The sequence below is a fragment of the Topomyia yanbarensis genome, chromosome 2 (assembly GCF_030247195.1).
Source record: "Topomyia yanbarensis strain Yona2022 chromosome 2, ASM3024719v1, whole genome shotgun sequence".
Classification (NCBI taxonomy): Eukaryota; Metazoa; Arthropoda; class Insecta; order Diptera; family Culicidae; genus Topomyia; species Topomyia yanbarensis.
Genome location: NC_080671.1, coordinates 445,405,054 through 445,421,634, shown reverse-complemented (window position 1 = coordinate 445,421,634; position 16,581 = coordinate 445,405,054). Strand labels below are relative to the sequence as shown.

General features: G+C 44.4%; 3 protein-coding genes across 5 annotated transcripts; 2 read left to right on the top strand and 1 right to left on the bottom strand.

The window, feature by feature from the left end:
• Positions 1-4,740: 4,740 nt before the first annotated feature.
• LOC131685716 (uncharacterized) lies at positions 4,741-9,830 on the top strand. 3 transcript variants are annotated; one of them, XM_058969623.1, is made up of 3 exons: positions 4,741-9,591; positions 9,656-9,712; positions 9,767-9,830. In XM_058969623.1, exon 1 carries the CDS (start codon positions 4,768-4,770, stop codon positions 9,319-9,321), a length of 4,554 nt encoding a protein of 1,517 aa, XP_058825606.1. In that variant the 5' UTR covers positions 4,741-4,767; the 3' UTR covers positions 9,322-9,591; positions 9,656-9,712; positions 9,767-9,830. The 3 variants fall into 3 exon arrangements, with proteins under 3 accessions (XP_058825606.1, XP_058825604.1, XP_058825605.1); XM_058969621.1 differs by having other exon boundaries at positions 4,741-9,712; XM_058969622.1 differs by having other exon boundaries at positions 9,656-9,824.
• Positions 9,831-10,268: 438 nt separating this feature from the next.
• Positions 10,269-12,574, top strand: LOC131685717 (carboxypeptidase Q-like). Its single transcript, XM_058969624.1, is given in 3 exon segments — positions 10,269-11,447; positions 11,501-11,626; positions 11,685-12,574. Coding segments are annotated over 3 exon segments (1,452 nt in total). The 5' UTR covers position 10,269; the 3' UTR covers positions 11,833-12,574.
• Positions 12,575-13,317: 743 nt separating this feature from the next.
• On the bottom strand, positions 13,318-15,479 carry LOC131685714 (carboxypeptidase Q-like). Its single transcript, XM_058969617.1, has 3 exons — positions 14,189-15,479; positions 14,012-14,137; positions 13,318-13,953 (listed from the first exon to the last, which is right to left on the bottom strand). The coding sequence occupies exons 1-3, from the start codon at positions 15,394-15,396 to the stop codon at positions 13,818-13,820; spliced, it is 1,470 nt and encodes a 489-aa protein (XP_058825600.1). The 5' UTR covers positions 15,397-15,479; the 3' UTR covers positions 13,318-13,817.
• Between the last annotated feature and the right edge of the window lie 1,102 nt (positions 15,480-16,581).

The window sequence follows — 16,581 nt, the reverse complement described above, 5'->3', positions numbered from 1 at the left end:
GAACGACAATCCATGATTTGTTGATGAAAAGAACTTATAATTCAAAATTCTGATTGGATTGATAAAGATTGGTATTAGATAATGTCCGGAATGGATTCGAATTTTCAACATTACTTGATAATGTTTTGGAATAGCCGAGGATGGTTTGGAATGAGTCATGAAAAAAACTGAATTGCTCGAAATCTACGTTTTGACAATTTCAGTGCTCGATAAAATCAAAATAAAACATTGCCAACACAAAACAGAACAAAACGATGAACTTCGTTACCACAATTATTAAAAGATTCGAAAATAGAGTATGCAAAGTTGCCAGTTACATCATATTCTTTGAAATTGGAGCAAAATTGGATTGAAATCTCGGTTGTCGTGAATAAGCTCCTGTGGCAAGAAAACCAGCATTTAAAAAGAAGTGCCTCAATAAACAGATTAAGCCCATCATTAAGTCCTATGATGGCTCAGTAACGTTTTAGCCATATTTGGCCAGCTGGTACAATCGCAAGAAAGGCGTACAATGGTGCAACGAAAATGGAGCTAGTTCATCTCAAAAGAACGGAGTCCGTCAAATTGTTTTCAGTTCAAACTAACTAGTAAAGTTCAGCCGGAAATGAACTGATGTTCTGGCTGGTTCCAGCTCGTACACTACACTACGTACGTACACTAATTCTAATTAGAATCGGTTGTGTCACTGGAGCCGGAATGCGAACTGGTACCAGCCAGAATTCCGGTTCATTTCCGGCTGAGCTTAACTGGGGATTTTGTTTTGTGAAATCCGCTGGCATCAATAGAAAGGTTCGAGAATTTCTTTCAAATAACACTGTTAGTTTCATGAAAGGAGATGTTATAGCCCATGTTTCTTCTTTAGGAAATTTATCGACTAAAGAAAATATTTCTTATTTATGAGTACTCTCAACAGAAAGGCCTAATTTATTTTATACTTTTTATTTCGTACTAAATCAAAAAAGCTTATGTTATTGGAAGTTTCAGGAACTTTAAAATAGTATGTAAATTTAATTTACGGATCTAGAAAAGGTCTGCGTCTGACAATTATGCGTTTAGTAGAGTATTGACTTTTAGAGACTACAATATTGTTTAAGAATTTTTGAGCTCAGAATGTAAAAAAAAAAACAAATAAGTTTCATATGCATGGCGTATTCTATTTATGTGTCTGACAAATGGTTACTAAATGTAATCCATATAGAATTTAAGCCTGCATCAACTTAAATATCATATCATTCCTTATAAAACACATGTGCAAAAATCTTGATTTTCAAATGGGGATATTTGTATGTACATGACAAAAGATTTTTAAGTTTAGTAAAATATTTTTATTTGAAATTAAAAGAATACAGCTTAACTTACACCTAAATAAAAAAATTAAATTAAAAGAAATACATTAGTATGTTATTTCTATATGCATTAAAATTAATAAAATGGTTTACCCCTAAAGCGTCTTCTCTTCGGTTCTGTCGTCCTATCGGTCCTGCAGTCCGTTGATTTCATTACCTACAAGCACAAAATTATTTATTAATCATGCAAACATTTTATGAAAATTTACTTACCATGCAAAACCTGAATTTGCCATGCAAACCTCGAATAAAATATTCCTGCATGTATTTTCCGCCATGATTCCTCAAATCAGTGTTGTGAAAAAATCAGCTTGTCTTTAAGTGTTTTCACACTTAATGTTGCCTAAATTGTTAAAAATAATGAATTTCATGGGCAAAACATTTATGATTTAATAAGCTGACACTGATCATTTATATGTGATGACAGTCAACCATGCCATCATGCAGGACGCTTAAATTTTAAGTGTAATTTTATTAAAGGGCATATAGAAAATTCTTGAGTTTTTAATGTGGTTTGAAATTTAAATCTTATGTGCCGAATCTCTTCGTAAAAAGGTGCACATTATTTACAGTAATGGGAAAACATTTACGATTCAATATGCTGACACTTAAAATTTAATTGACGTGACATACCATGGATTTCATGGACAGCACATTTATAATTTAATACGCTGACACTTAAATTTTAAAGTCGATCATGTCATAGAGTGGCTCACTTAGTTCTAAAGTGCAATTTTATAAGGGATTAAATGGAAAGTTCTTGAACTCTCAGTGTGGCTTGAAATTTAAATTTTATGTGTCAAATCCCTTCGAAATAAAGTGTAGATTATTTACAGTGTAGGTATATACTATAAATGAAAAATATTTAGGGCAAAACGTAGATCTAGATAAATATAAGACTTATCGGTCGCCGATCTTTTGCAGTACTAATTCTGTCAACGCAGAAACCGTCGAGCTGGCAACACTGCCTAGCAAATGCAACGCGTCCGCTTCAAAAGCAACACAACAGTAAAGCGCCGCGTCAGTGGGTGACAGACGTCATTTGATGACAGTGGAGATACGTCACCGAACTGTCAACGGCAAGACCGCGTGTTCTCGTAATCGGTCTATTCCACATTAGCCGTGAACGAGAACAGGACTGAACTGGCAAAGTGCTGAAAATTAAACAAATTGAAAATTTAAGTATTAAAGTGAAGAAAAGTAAAGATAGTAAAGAGTGAAAGCGAGGTTAGGAGTAAAGTATAGAATTAGATAGAAGTGAGTTAACTGTGCTAGAAGGAAAGTAAGTTAGCAGCTAAGAAAGAAGAAATATTTTTAATTATTGAAATCTAATTTAACCCCTTTAGCTCGCGGACGAAGCTAACCGCTATCTAGGGCGGAGAAAAGGAATAGCCCACCAAATTGTAAGGTACATTTACAATATAAATACGCTCACTAATTCCGAATTATAATTACAGTTGAAGCTAATTAAAATCATTACGCTGTCAAAACGGCCTTTTTCCTTCGCCCTACAACCTCGACAATCTTCAAAATTTGTGGTAAGATGGCCGAACAGACGCCAATTGGAGATACAACGGAGTTGGAACAAGAGGAATCCAATTGTGTGGCCTGCCAACGTCTGGATAGTGCGGACAATATGGTCCAGTGTGACCGATGCGACGGATGGCGGCACTATACATGCGCCGGGGTGGATGCGAGTGTGATGAAACGGTCATGGGTGTGCGGTGATTGCACCTCCATGCAAGAGGATGCCATTTCATTGAAGAGCGGTTCCAGTCGTGCCAGTGCAGCGTCGGCGCTTTCCGTCTGTATGAGCCAGCTGGTGGAAAGGCAGCAGCTAGAACGAAAACGTGCGGAAATAGAGCTGCAACGCCGCCATCTTGATGAGCAACAAAAACTCATCGACAAAGTGTTGGAAGAAGAAAATGGCAGCCATCGCAGTGGTGTTTCAGCGCGCAGTGCTACCAATGAAGCGGCTTCACCTACTTCAAGTAAGCGTCTTTCTACTCCACTTCCCCCCGGTGCCCCACTAGCATCATCTGTTCGTCGTTCGGTACCGGCGCCGGGTACACCCAGATCGGTAGCGCCACCGATGGTAACCATTCCCCTAGCAGTGTTGAAGCCGTCTGCGTCTCAGTCACCACAGGGAACGAAATCTGAGGATGCATTGTTGGAACTCAGGAACCGAGTGGAGCAATGCGAAAGGCGAGCAAAACCGACACACGAACAGCTATCAGCACTACAAACACAGTTGGAACTGTGCCGCAACCTACTTGAGGGATTTCAATCCAGTGCGGAAATGTGCGAACGAGTCGGACAACCGGAAGCAAGCAGTACAGTGACGGAGCAGCTACCAAAGCCAGCGGCAAGCCAGCCGCGCATGGAGAAGCAGACCGGCGCCATTCCCAAGGCGGGCCGAACGTTAGCAACTGTCCCGGAGGACGAACGAATTCGGTCTAAAAATGGTTCCGAAGCTGAAGCAGTAGGTGGAATCGACCCAATGAATCGTCGCTGGCCTGTGAGGGAACCGGTAAGCCATACTAGTTTGGCAGCGGTAAGTCAAACAATCGCAGCAACGGAAAGCAATCCAAGCTATATGGAACCCCCAGGTAAGCGTCAAGCCTTGAGTAATTATTCAATAAATGCAAACGAATACACCTCTCAATATTGCCCCACGACCAATATGTATGAAATTTCCCGTGAACAGTCGCGAAATTTCGCGCATCCGGGAAATATTAAAATGCCTCCTGAAGTTCCCCGCGAGCAGCAGCAAGTTTTTCACGCGCGCCCGGGTGTAACACAAATACTAACTCTGCCCAAGAGTCAATATAAGAATAAAACCGATGAACGAATGCGTGATTCCCCCACATACCCGGTTGAATTCAATAAATTTCCTCTGCCCCCTCGTCTGTCAGAAAATGTGTATCAAGACCAAGTGATTCCCCCTCGAGCTCCAGGAGGTCCAACGCAGCAGCAGCTAGCAGCACGGCAGTCCCTGGCTAAGGAACTTCCCCGATTCTCTGGAGACCCAGCGGATTGGCCGATCTTTATTTCAAGCTATCGATACACAACAGAAGCCTGCGGCTTTTCGGATGGTGAGAACATGCTTCGCCTGCAACGATGTTTGTCTGGTTCTGCGCTTGAAACAGTACGTAGTCGGCTGGTGTTACCAGCAGCGGTGCCCCAAGTGATCGAGACACTTCGTATGCGATTTGGACGTCCTGAGTTGCTGATCAACGCTCTGCTACGCAAGGTGCGAGACATCCCAGCACCACGGTCCGACAGATTGGAAGGTCTCATCGATTTCGGGATGGCGGTGCAAGCGTTATGCGACCACATCGAAGCGGCGAACGAACGCGCTCATTTATCGAATCCTTCATTACTACAGGAACTCGTTGCGAAGCTTCCCGCAGATCAAAGGATGATGTGGGCAGGATATAAGCGTAGTTTTCAAGTCGTCGATTTAAAAACCTTCGGCGATTACATGACGTCGGTGGTGCAGGACGCGTCGAGCGTAGTAACCTTCGAACCTGAGTCCAGAAGGAACAACCCACGCGATCGTCCAAAGAACAAAGCGTTCGTGAACACTCACGCGATGGAAGGAGCAGTCAGTTCTGTACGATCAATAAATGTGCCAACCGGCGCAGCGAAACAGTTTGACTGCGCACACTGCAGCAAAACTGGTCATCGAGTGCGCGAGTGTATTGCATTTAAAGCGTTGCACGTCGACGACCGCTGGAGAAGAGTCCGAGCTTTAGGTCTTTGTCAGAATTGTCTATTCAGCCATGGACGCAGGGCGTGTCGGATTCGTAGTAGTTGTGACATCGAGGGTTGTCAGTTCCGCCATCATCCACTGCTTCACTCTCTACGTGGGCCTCCAAAGGCTCCAGCATCGAATGCATTAGTGGCGGAGAATCACACCCACCGTCTTCTGACTTCGTCGACGCTGTTTCGGATAATTCCCGTGATCCTACATGGAAGCGACGTCTCGATTGATACCTTTGCATTCTTGGACGAGGGATCAGATCTGACACTAATGGAACATGATCTGGCTGTATCGTTGGGTCTGAAAGGTAGCCCTCAGCCTTTGTGTCTACGCTGGACGGGAAACACTTCCCGCATGGAAAAGGAATCGCAACGCATCACTTTCGAGATCGCAGGTGAAGGACAGCACAAACGGCACAAGATAGTGAACGCAAGAACGGTTCAATGTCTCAATCTGCCGAGTCAGAGTTTCCAGGTGGAAGAAGCAGCGACAAAACACGCGCACCTTAGGGGGATTCCGGTTAGCAGCTACCATAACGCAAAGCCTAAGATCCTCATAGGAATCGACAACCTACGACTTGCGCTACCACTTAAAGTAAGAGAGGGCGATGGTACCGGTCCTATAGCTGCGAGAACCAGATTGGGCTGGTGTGTCTACGGCCCGCGAGAAAGCGGTGACACCGAAGCTTATAATTTCCACGTAAGCAGATGCGATTGCGACGAAGAACTTCACGATACGGTGAAGCAGTTTTTTGCCATCGAAGAAGCAGGCGTGCGCCCGTCAAACATTCCAATGTCTAAGGAAGAACAACGAGCGCTAACTATCCTGGAAACTACAACTCGACGAGTAGAGAACCGTTTCGAAACGGGTTTGTTGTGGAAAGAAGACAATGTAGAATTCCCGAACAGCTACACGATGGCGGTACGTCGTCTAGAATGTCTCGAACGCAGAATGGATCGCGATCCGCTGCTAAAAGAGAACCTCCATCGACAGATGTGCGAATACGAGGCAAAGGGTTACGCGCACAGGGCTACGAAAGCGGAGATAGATGCAGCGGACCCAAGAAGGGTATGGTACCTCCCGGTGGGAGCGGTAATAAACCCTAAGAAACCAGGAAAGGTCCGAGTTATTTGGGATGCAGCCGCCAAAGTCGATGGAGTCTCACTTAACAGCGCTCTTCTCAAAGGTCCGGATCAACTCTCGTCACTTCCAGCCGTGCTATTCCGCTTTCGACAGTATGGGGTGGCGGTCAGCTCGGATATTCAGGAAATGTTCCACCAAATCCGTATCCGAGAGGCAGATAAGAATTCCCAGCGCTTCTTGTGGCGCGCTTGTCCATCGGAGAAACCTACGATCTACTTGATGGATGTCGCTACCTTCGGGAGCACCTGTTCGCCAGCTTCGGCACAATTCGTCAAAAATCGGAACGCAGTACAGCACGCTGAACTGTTTCCTGAGGCATCGAAAGCGATCGTCCACGATCACTACGTTGACGATTACCTGTCGAGTTTCGGATCCGCAGAAGAGGCGACAAAGGTAGCAAACGACGTGCGATACATTCACGGCCAAGGAGGCTTCAAATTGCACAACTGGCGGTCAAATAGCAGCACGGTCCTCGAGCAACTGGGCGAAGTACCAGATGGAACTGAGAAGCAACTGAACCTGATCGACGGGTCGACAACCGAGAGAGTGCTCGGTATGCTTTGGAGCCCATCATCCGATGAACTGAGTTTCTCTACTCAAATGAGCGACGAGGTACAAACACTGATTCGCATGGTAACCCGACCGACGAAGAGGCAGATTCTACGTTGCGTCATGACGTTGTTTGATCCACTGGGGTTACTCTCGCCGTTTATCATCCACGGAAAGGTCTTGATCCAGGACCTGTGGCGCGAAGGCACGGATTGGGACGAACAAGTAGGCGATTTAGTCTATGCGAAGTGGCAGAGGTGGATCGAGATGATCAACCATATCGCAGAGATCCGAATTCCCAGATGTTACTTCCCCAACGCCACGAGAAGGACCTACCTCAGGGCTGAAATGCATGTGTTTGTCGACGCAAGCGAAGTAGCCTATGCGTGCGCTATCTACTTACGCACCTTCAACGAACACGGTAAACCACAGTGCAGCTTAGTAGCGGCAAAATCAAAGGTCGCCCCCCTGAAACCGTGGTCTATTCCCAGGCTGGAACTGCAGGCGTGTGTACTGGGCGTACGGTGGTCAAAATTTGTCAAGGAAAACCTCGACGTCCCAGTTTCCAAGACGGTTTTCTGGACCGATTCCAGAACGGCGCTATCCTGGATTAATGCTGACCCTCGAAACTATCGACAGTTCGTGTCCTGTAGAGTAGGTGAGATACTTGAGCATACTTCGGTAAGCGACTGGAGATGGGTGCCTTCCAAATCCAATCCAGCGGACGAAGCAACGAAATGGGGTAGTGGACCGTACTTCAACCACGACAGCAAGTGGTTCCAAGGACCGCATTTCCTGAATCTCCTGGAAGCAGATTGGACCTGTCGCAAGGAACCGGTGATGGTTACCGTGGAAGAAATGCGTGTATCGACACTACATCACAGTTCGTTTGAACCAACGATCGATTTCGACCGATTCTCTTCCTGGGACAGGTTGCAACGTGCGACCGCATACGTTCTCCGTTTTCTGCACAATGTATCGAAGAAACAGCCACGATATAGTGGACAGCTACAACAGTCGGAACTGAAGGCTGCTGAAGAAGTCATCTTCAAGTTGGTGCAACGTGAACAATACCCGGACGAAGTTGCAGCGCTGTCAAACAAAGCGCCCAATGAGACCGGTCAAGAAGTCATCGGGAAAAACAGTTGCATCTACCAAATGATGCCGAAGCTGGACGAGAAGGGTTTGCTACGTGAACAGGGTCGAATCGCGGCAGTTAAGAACGTCGCCTACAACGTGCGCCATCCCGTGATTCTACCGAGAAGGCATCGCGTCACGGAACTTCTGGTGCATCGATTCCACCGCAACTTTCGCCATGGCAATGCTGAAACGGTCGTTAACGAAGTTCGACAATTGTACGCTATCCCGAGGCTTCGATTGGTGGTCAAGAAAGTGGGCAGAGAATGCCCGTCCTGCAAAATACGGCGAACCAGACCAATGATCCCTCCAATGGCACCACTGCCATCTGCCCGCTTAGCCCATCACGAGCGAGCTTTCACCTACACAGGGGTGGATTATTTCGGACCATTGCTGGTGAAGTTGGGGCGATCCAATGTAAAGCGATGGGTCGCACTGTTCACCTGCCTAACGATTCGTGCCGTACACCTAGAAATCGCCTACACACTATCAACAGAGTCCTGTATTTCGTGCGTCCGCCGATTCGTTGGACGGCGCGGGCCACCTGCCGAGTTTTTCAGCGACAACGGAACGAATTTCCAAGGAGCCGATCGAGTACTGCAGCACCAGATAAGCCAGGGACTGTCCGCAACGTTTACCAGTGCAAACACGAAGTGGAACTTCATACCACCAGGAGCACCACACATGGGCGGAGCGTGGGAACGCCTAGTACAGTCCGTTAAAGCTGCAATGAAAGAAGCGTATTCCGAGGGGAAGCTTGACGACGAGGGGTTGCAGACGTTGGTCGTGGAGGCTGAAAGTGTCGTGAACTCAAGGCCTCTGACGTATCTGCCATTGGAGAGCGAGGAGACCGAGGCCCTCACCCCGAACCACTTCCTGTTGTTAAGTTCGAATGGGATGAAGCAAATGAACGACGAAGATGAAGGACCGAGACAGTTCAGCGAATCAGTTCGGTGTCGAATCCTGGGGGATTCCTGGGAGCACATCCAGCATCAGCTAGATGTATTCTGGGGGCGCTGGTTGGTGGAATATCTGCCGGTGATCCGCCGACAACCGAAATGGTTCAGCGAGACACCATCATTGAAACCAGGCGACCTGGTAATGGTCGCGGAGCCGACGAGACGGAGTGGCTGGGAGCGAGGGCGAATAGTTTGCCTGAAGCAGCATGCGGACGGCAGAAATCGACGAGCGGTTGTGAACATAGGCGACAAGACTTGTGTTCGACCAGTGTCGCGGTTGGCTTTGCTCGACGTGAGGAAGAGTGGAGCTCCGGCGGACTCCGGACTACACCAGGGGGAGACTGTCAACGCAGAAACCGTCGAGCTGGCAACACTGCCTAGCAAATGCAACGCGTCCGCTTCAAAAGCAACACAACAGTAAAGCGCCGCGTCAGTGGGTGACAGACGTCATTTGATGACAGTGGAGATACGTCACCGAACTGTCAACGGCAAGACCGCGTGTTCTCGTAATCGGTCTATTCCACATTAGCCGTGAACGAGAACAGGACTGAACTGGCAAAGTGCTGAAAATTAAACAAATTGAAAATTTAAGTATTAAAGTGAAGAAAAGTAAAGATAGTAAAGAGTGAAAGCGAGGTTAGGAGTAAAGTATAGAATTAGATAGAAGTGAGTTAACTGTGCTAGAAGGAAAGTAAGTTAGCAGCTAAGAAAGAAGAAATATTTTTAATTATTGAAATCTAATTTAACCCCTTTAGCTCGCGGACGAAGCTAACCGCTATCTAGGGCGGAGAAAAGGAATAGCCCACCAAATTGTAAGGTACATTTACAATATAAATACGCTCACTAATTCCGAATTATAATTACAGTTGAAGCTAATTAAAATCATTACGCTGTCAAAACGGCCTTTTTCCTTCGCCCTACAACCTCGACAAATTCCTTAACCTGAATCGAGCGCCCCTAATGTGATTTTGCCAAAGTGATGACAGATGTTTATGGATATTGTTCATATTTACATGGAATAAGTATTTTTTGTATATGAATGAAATCAACAAATAATGGATTCAACAGCCCCGACCTTCAGTTATGGCCCTGACATAACTCACTCATATTTTTTTTTAATAAATTTGTATATTCTGCAAAGTTTGGGCACGTCTCAGAAACGAGTGAGGGGGTACCTGTTAGGGTCGCTTAAAAGCAGTTCTTTTATCTTCCGATAATTGCAGTATTCACCTAATCAAAGCGCAAGCTCTCTGAATAGAGCACTTTTTGATTGATTAGACATCTTCATCTACTCGCAAATGATAAGAACAAACGAGCGTGCAGATGAGTATGACCATGCTATTCCAAAATCAGTAACCCAGCAGCTATGATGCGAAACGTGCTCCTCTGGACGCTATTTGTGGCCATTTCAACATCGGCCGCTGTGCTAGATAACTTCATTTCTGACACAGGTTCGTGTCGATTGGACGATGAATTGATTCGGGAAATTCGCGGTTACCAACCGGTCGTGGATATGATTATTCATGAAATCGTGAGTGGTCGATTTGTTGGCAAAACATGGGAGAGTCTGGCGGAGTTAACTGACCAGTTTGGACCTCGTATGTCCGGAACTGAGCAGCTGGAGAATGCAATTGATTATACAGTTGATCGGATGAATTATGACGGGCTTGAAAATGTTCACACAGAGGACGCTCCCGTGCCGCACTGGATTCGTGGTTTTGAGCACGCTGAAATGATTGAACCATTCAAGAAACGACTACCTATTCTCGGATTGGGATCAACAGTTGGTACACCTGAGGGTGGGATAACTGCAGAGGTGGTCGTTGTAGAATCCTTCGAAGAGTTGGCTGCGTTGCCTAATGCAGTGGTAGAGGGGAAAATAGTGGTATTTGTTCCAGAGTGGGTTAGCTACGGGGTGACAGGTAAGTATCGTGGTGATGGCGCCTCAGCAGCTGCTAAGAAAGGTGCTGTAGCAAGTTTAATCAGATCGATCACACCGTTTTCAATCGGTTCTCCACATACTGGCTGGCAATACTATGAGGAGGGTGTGATAAAAATCCCAACGGCTTGTATAACCGCGGAAGATGCAGATATGCTATTACGAAAATACCGTCGAGGAGAGCTGCTCAAAATTCACTTGGTGCTGGAGGATTATAACTTCGATCCTTTCATATCCCGAAATGTTATTGGAGAGCTTACAGGAACTGTTTATAGGAATACGTCGGTTGTGGTTGTTTCGGGGCATTTGGATAGTTGGGATGTTGGCGTAGGTGCAATGGACGACGGTGGAGGGGTTCTGATTTCTTGGAAGGCATTGGCGTTTTTAAAAGCTATGGGTTTGAGACCGAGACGAACGATTCGGTCCATCTTATGGACCGGGGAAGAGCAAGGACTGTAGGGTGGCAAACAGTACTATGAGGATCACAAAGTGCAGGGAGCGGAGGAGTTTAACTTATTCTTAGAATCCGATAGTGGAACTTTTAATCCTACTGGGTTCGATTTTGTAGGTAACGAGGAGGCTTCATGCATTTTCCAGGAAATTGTCAAGTATGCGAAGGTTATCTTTTTCGGGTAAAATGAAATTAAAAATGTTATTTCAGACTGATGGCGCCACTTAACTCTACCGAATTCAGAGCTACGACTAACGCTGGCCCTGATATCTCCTACTGGATCGGAGATGGATTTCCTGCGGCAGCCCTTATCAATGACAACGAGCGATATTTCTGGTAGTGAGACGATACGTGGGAGTATTATCGGAGTCTTTTTCATTGATATCTTTTACAGGTTCCATCACTCGGAAGGCGATAGTATGCGTGTGGAGAGCTCTGAAAATTTGGATAAATGTGCTGCACTCTGGGCTGCTGCAGCATATGTGGTGGCTGATTTAAGTATATCGATACCAAGGACCACTGGCAGAAATCCAAGAACATGATATAAAAGGTGCAACCTAAATAATTGTTAATGTAATGTATGATCCGCATTAATAAACTTTTTCCGTTGAATTTATTTTTCTTTATTTTTTTTCTTTCAAGCACTCAAAAATTTCAATTATTCGATCACTCTGAAACTCCAACTTTCAGCTAAGGCCCGGAAGCTGAATACCATATACCATTCGGCTCAGTTTGTCGAGATTAGAAAAACCCTGTGATTTGCACAAATTAACGGCCCTATTCTGCGCGGCGTGTGATGTGAGACGACTAGTCTCACCTCACTTCACGTGACTTTTCTCACCCTATTCTGAGAGTCGACTCGGGTAAGGTGAGATTCCCCATTGCAGTTAAATGGGCGTCCCACGTTACCTGAACTGACTCTTCAGAATTAGGTGAGAAAAGTCACGTAGAGTGAGGTGAGATTAGTCGTCTCACGTCACACGCCGCGCGGAATAGGGCCGTAAGTGAACGATATAATCACAGACAGGAATGCCACATGTTTTTAGAGAAAATTCTGTAAAAGAATATTTAAAAACTCATGTTCGAATACAGTCATACTGGCGCAATTTTGCTGAACAATCTATAAACTATATATCAAGTCTGTAGATGTCTATGTCCGGCAGCATGTCTGTAAGAGACTGTTAAAAGTCTGTAAAATACAGATATGTCTGCAAATCTGGCATCGCTGCCACAGACAGCCCAACGCAAATGTACCATATTAAATAAACGAACTGAATAAAACAACCAGGGAACAAGAAACTGTGCAAATAGGATGCAGTTTAAATTAGGGTGACCATATCAGGCGAGTAGTAATCCAGGACAGTCGAAGGAGGACTACCTACCACCGAAACCTCTCAAACGACTCTGCCTTCTCCATAGTTTTTCGGTAGTTAAAACGTTCTGGGATCTGGCAGACATAGTTTCGGCAGTAAAAAGTTCCGGAGGTCTGGCAAGTCTAATCGGAATACGATCCCCGAACCCTTTTTCGGATTCAAATACACGCAGTTCTTGTTACATTAGCGAAACTTTCATGATGAGATCGTCTGCAGTCTGCACAGAACCGGCAAGAAATTTTCAGAACTAAATACACGGCATTGAAGTTAAGCAGAAATATCAACGGTCTCAAGTAGCTTCCCTGCTCTAAGCCTGGCAATCTCCAGTGACAACCATTGCCTCTCGGTCTGAGAGTTCGGATCGAAACAGCTGCAAAACCAACCGTTGATTTCAAATTTCTCCATTTTATCGATTGGCATATGAAAACTGGTTGATAGGTTGGTGTAAATAATATCAGTTTGAGCGCGACATTCAATATTTCCTTTTATCTAGGATGCTGGACTCGGAAAATTAGTCATTGTTCTGCGTCCAGGCGTGAAGTATCAGGTACTATTTACAAATTTATTATATATCCATCGGAATGTGGACGTTCAATGGAAAGTGTGGTCGTGAACATTCAATTTCATAAAATGATTTTTATTTATAACGCGAACAAAAAAAGTGAAAAAAAAGTTTGATTACGTATCTTTAACGTCAGCTGTATCGGAAAAAAAATTAAAAACAGTGTATGGTTTAATGACCCAATTATTCTCGTTTTTCATGATCTCTTTTTTGGAAAGCGATGCAATTTCGATCCTACCCGTCGTAATTTACTCTCGTGTTACTTAGTGTATTTATGCTGGGATGATAGTTTTTTATTATAGAGTTTTAAACCTTAGGGTTATTCGCCTCTGTCGGGTTAGAGAAATTTCTCTAGAAGGATCTCTAACCCTAGTTGCGGGGTGGGGAATCGAACCCAGGTGAGCTGCGTACAAGGCAATTGATTTACCAATTACGCTATGCCTGCCCCTTTAGGGAAAATAGTTCTTTAGGACAGCTTTATTGATTAGGTTCAATTCATTATATAAAAAAGGAATGCTTGACCGTTTGTTGCTGTTTTCTTTCACGTACTGAATTTTTCATAATTTCTAAAACTATGCAATAATTGCGACAGTTAATCGTTGACGTCTTTCGGTATCGACACACTTAAGTCAGCCACTACGTAGGCCGCTGCTGCCCAAAGGGCAGTACACTTGTCGAGATTTTTTGGATCTTCTACCGCCATGCTGTCACCAGCCGAGTGGTGAAACCTGAAATTTCAAGAGTAAACAATTAATTGAACTAATTTGAGCTCTGGAATACGGTTACCAGAAATATTTTTCATTTTTATTCATCAAGGAAGCTCCAGGAAAACCTCGCCTAGTCCAAAGAGAAACATCTGGACCACCATCCGTAGGAGTCTCGAAATCAGTTGCATTAAGCGAAGACATCAACCTTTAATAAACATGCTTAAATTTCATTTTAAAGATAACACTCCGTACTTACTTAACAACTTCCCTGAATATACACTCCGCATCTTTATTTCCGGAAAAATCCAACCCTCTAGGTTCAAACGTACCGATGTCCGACTCGAAGAAGAAATTAAACTCTTTTTTCTCGTTCTCCTTATGTGCTGCTTGGTACCCTCGTGCACCCCAATAGCCTTCTTCCTCGCCCGTCCACAAGATTGCTCTTATCGTGCGCTTCGGCCGCAATCCCATCGCATTTAAAAAGGTCAAAGCCTTCCATGAGATCAGTGCCCCGCCGCCGTCATCCATTGCTCCCACACCAACATCCCAACTGTCCAGATGCCCCGAGACAACCACCACCGAAGAATTTGTGTACGTTGTTCCCACCAGTTCGGCGATCGTATTTCGAGATATAACTGGTTCTAGGTTTCTATCTTCCATTTCCAAATGGATCGTCATTTGATCACCCCGCCTGTACTTCCTCAGTATCATCTCTGCATCCTCGACCGTGATACAGGCCGACGGGATCTTTTTGACGCCCTCTTCATAATCTTGACCACCGGTGTGTGGCGATCCGATCGAAAATGGCGTAACTGAGCGGATCAATGTAGCTACCGCCCCCTTTTTGGACGCCACAGAAGCTCCTTTGCTTCGATATAAAACCGTCTTTCCGTAGCCCTCCCATTTAGGGACAAAAACTACAATTTTGCCTTTCACCTGCTCCGCAGTGATAGATTCAAACTCTTCAAATGATTCCACTGCCATGACATCGGCGATAATTCCTCCTCTGGGAGTACCCACCGTGGTTCCAAGACCTAACAAGGGCAAGTTTTTCTTAAACGGTGCCACCAGCTGGGCATTTTCATAACCCCTCACCCAATGCGGCACTGTAGCATTCTCCGTGTGAACATTTTCTAACTGATCAAGCTTCATTTGTTCCACCACATAATCGATCGTTTTCTCCAACTGTTCGGAACCGGCCAGTCGAGCTCCGAATGTATCGACCAGCAGCGACAAGCTGTCCCACGTTATCCCTGCAAATTCTCCATCAACAATTCTGCTGATTATTTTGTTCACTATCGGTTGATAGCCTTTGATCTCCTGCAGTAAACCGTCTGGCAAATTGCACGAATTTATGCCACTTCTGTCCAATTCAAACTGATCGATACGATTGTCCACCAAACTTGCCGTAACTAGTCCCACTAGCAGAGCCGCGAGTAGCACAAAATATCGACATGCTTCCATGGTTTGAGCTTACAGAAGACTGATCGTTTGGCCCATTTTTGTATGATGACTATGTATTGTTATTATCTCCCTTTGCCCGCTGAGTTTAATCCATCCCGTTTTTGTTGAAACTATTCGTACTGTAAACATTCAACTTTACATATATGTGTATGTTCGAACGCGATGATCGGGTTACATTCTCTGATGATTTGTAATACTCTCCAGTCACTTTTTACGCGTATGATTTTTGTTAGAAATAGATTGTCGCATAAGCGATTTTTTTTTGCCAAAGACCAAAGATTACGATGTTTTACATGTATTGGAATTTACGTGGTACGTATCTTCCGCGTCAAAAATGAGTTGAGTGTATATATAGTAAAGCAATGCGTATATAAACTGCTGGAGGAAGAGGAAGCAAATAATTTGAATGCGCGTCATGCTGTCACGTGATGGGGGTGTACCAGTACCCATCACTAAATTCTAAAGAAATATACAGGGAATTCTTATATTGAATGTGTCCTGACTTACAATCCATAGGTTTTTTTTAATAAAGTCTCCTGCTATTATTTTATTGAGGGAATGGTTCGGACATCGTAATAAAAACGTAATAACCGATTATTTAGCGAAAAAAAGAACATTTGTTTAATAACCGCGTGTTTCTTTGATAAAAGTTTTCTACTAAATGATTGTTGTTGTTGTTGATGACAGGTGCGCGCGAAGGGGGTTCGCCGCATAGGTCGAATGACTACGGGATTGTCCACCTCAACATATTTTACTGCAATTTTCATGCACTCTTTTAACAGAGAGGTCTGAAAAATTTTGCGCACCCTTTAGCTGTATGGCTTACTGTTATTGTCTATGTACAAAAACGGCAAAAGCTTAGTCGATAAAACCAACAGTCACATTGTGATTGTTAGGATTGATAAAAGAGATGTAATTAAAAAAATGCATGTAATTCAAAAAAAAACACACAGCACTTTTTGAGTTTCTTTGGTGCTAATTGCGTTTAAAGTTCATATGGAAATTAGTACGCGAAAAAACAACTAACTAAAATTACTGTTTCTGTGAACACCACCAATCAGTATTTCAAAGTTAAATATTTCAGAATATTTTAGTCGCGGAAAGATCCTCGAAAACAATATTTAGAATGAATTGTAAAACCATTGTGAAAATGAGCGAAAAGAGGCAAATTTTCCCATATGTTTT

What these genes read in the sequence shown, in the direction of transcription:
- LOC131685716 (XM_058969623.1), top strand. Translation starts at nt 4,768, where the DNA reads ATGATGTGGGCAGGATATAAGCGTAGTTTTCAAGTCGTCGATTTAAAA.
- LOC131685714 (XM_058969617.1), bottom strand. Translation starts at nt 15,396, where the DNA reads ATGGAAGCATGTCGATATTTTGTGCTACTCGCGGCTCTGCTAGTGGGA. An exon ending in ATATTCAGGGAAGTTGTTAA is followed by an intron (nt 14,138 to 14,188) that starts GTAAGTACGGAG and finishes TGTTTATTAAAG; the next exon opens with GTTGATGTCTTCGCTTAATG. An exon ending in AAAAATGAAAAATATTTCTG is followed by an intron (nt 13,954 to 14,011) that starts GTAACCGTATTC and finishes TTGAAATTTCAG; the next exon opens with GTTTCACCACTCGGCTGGTG.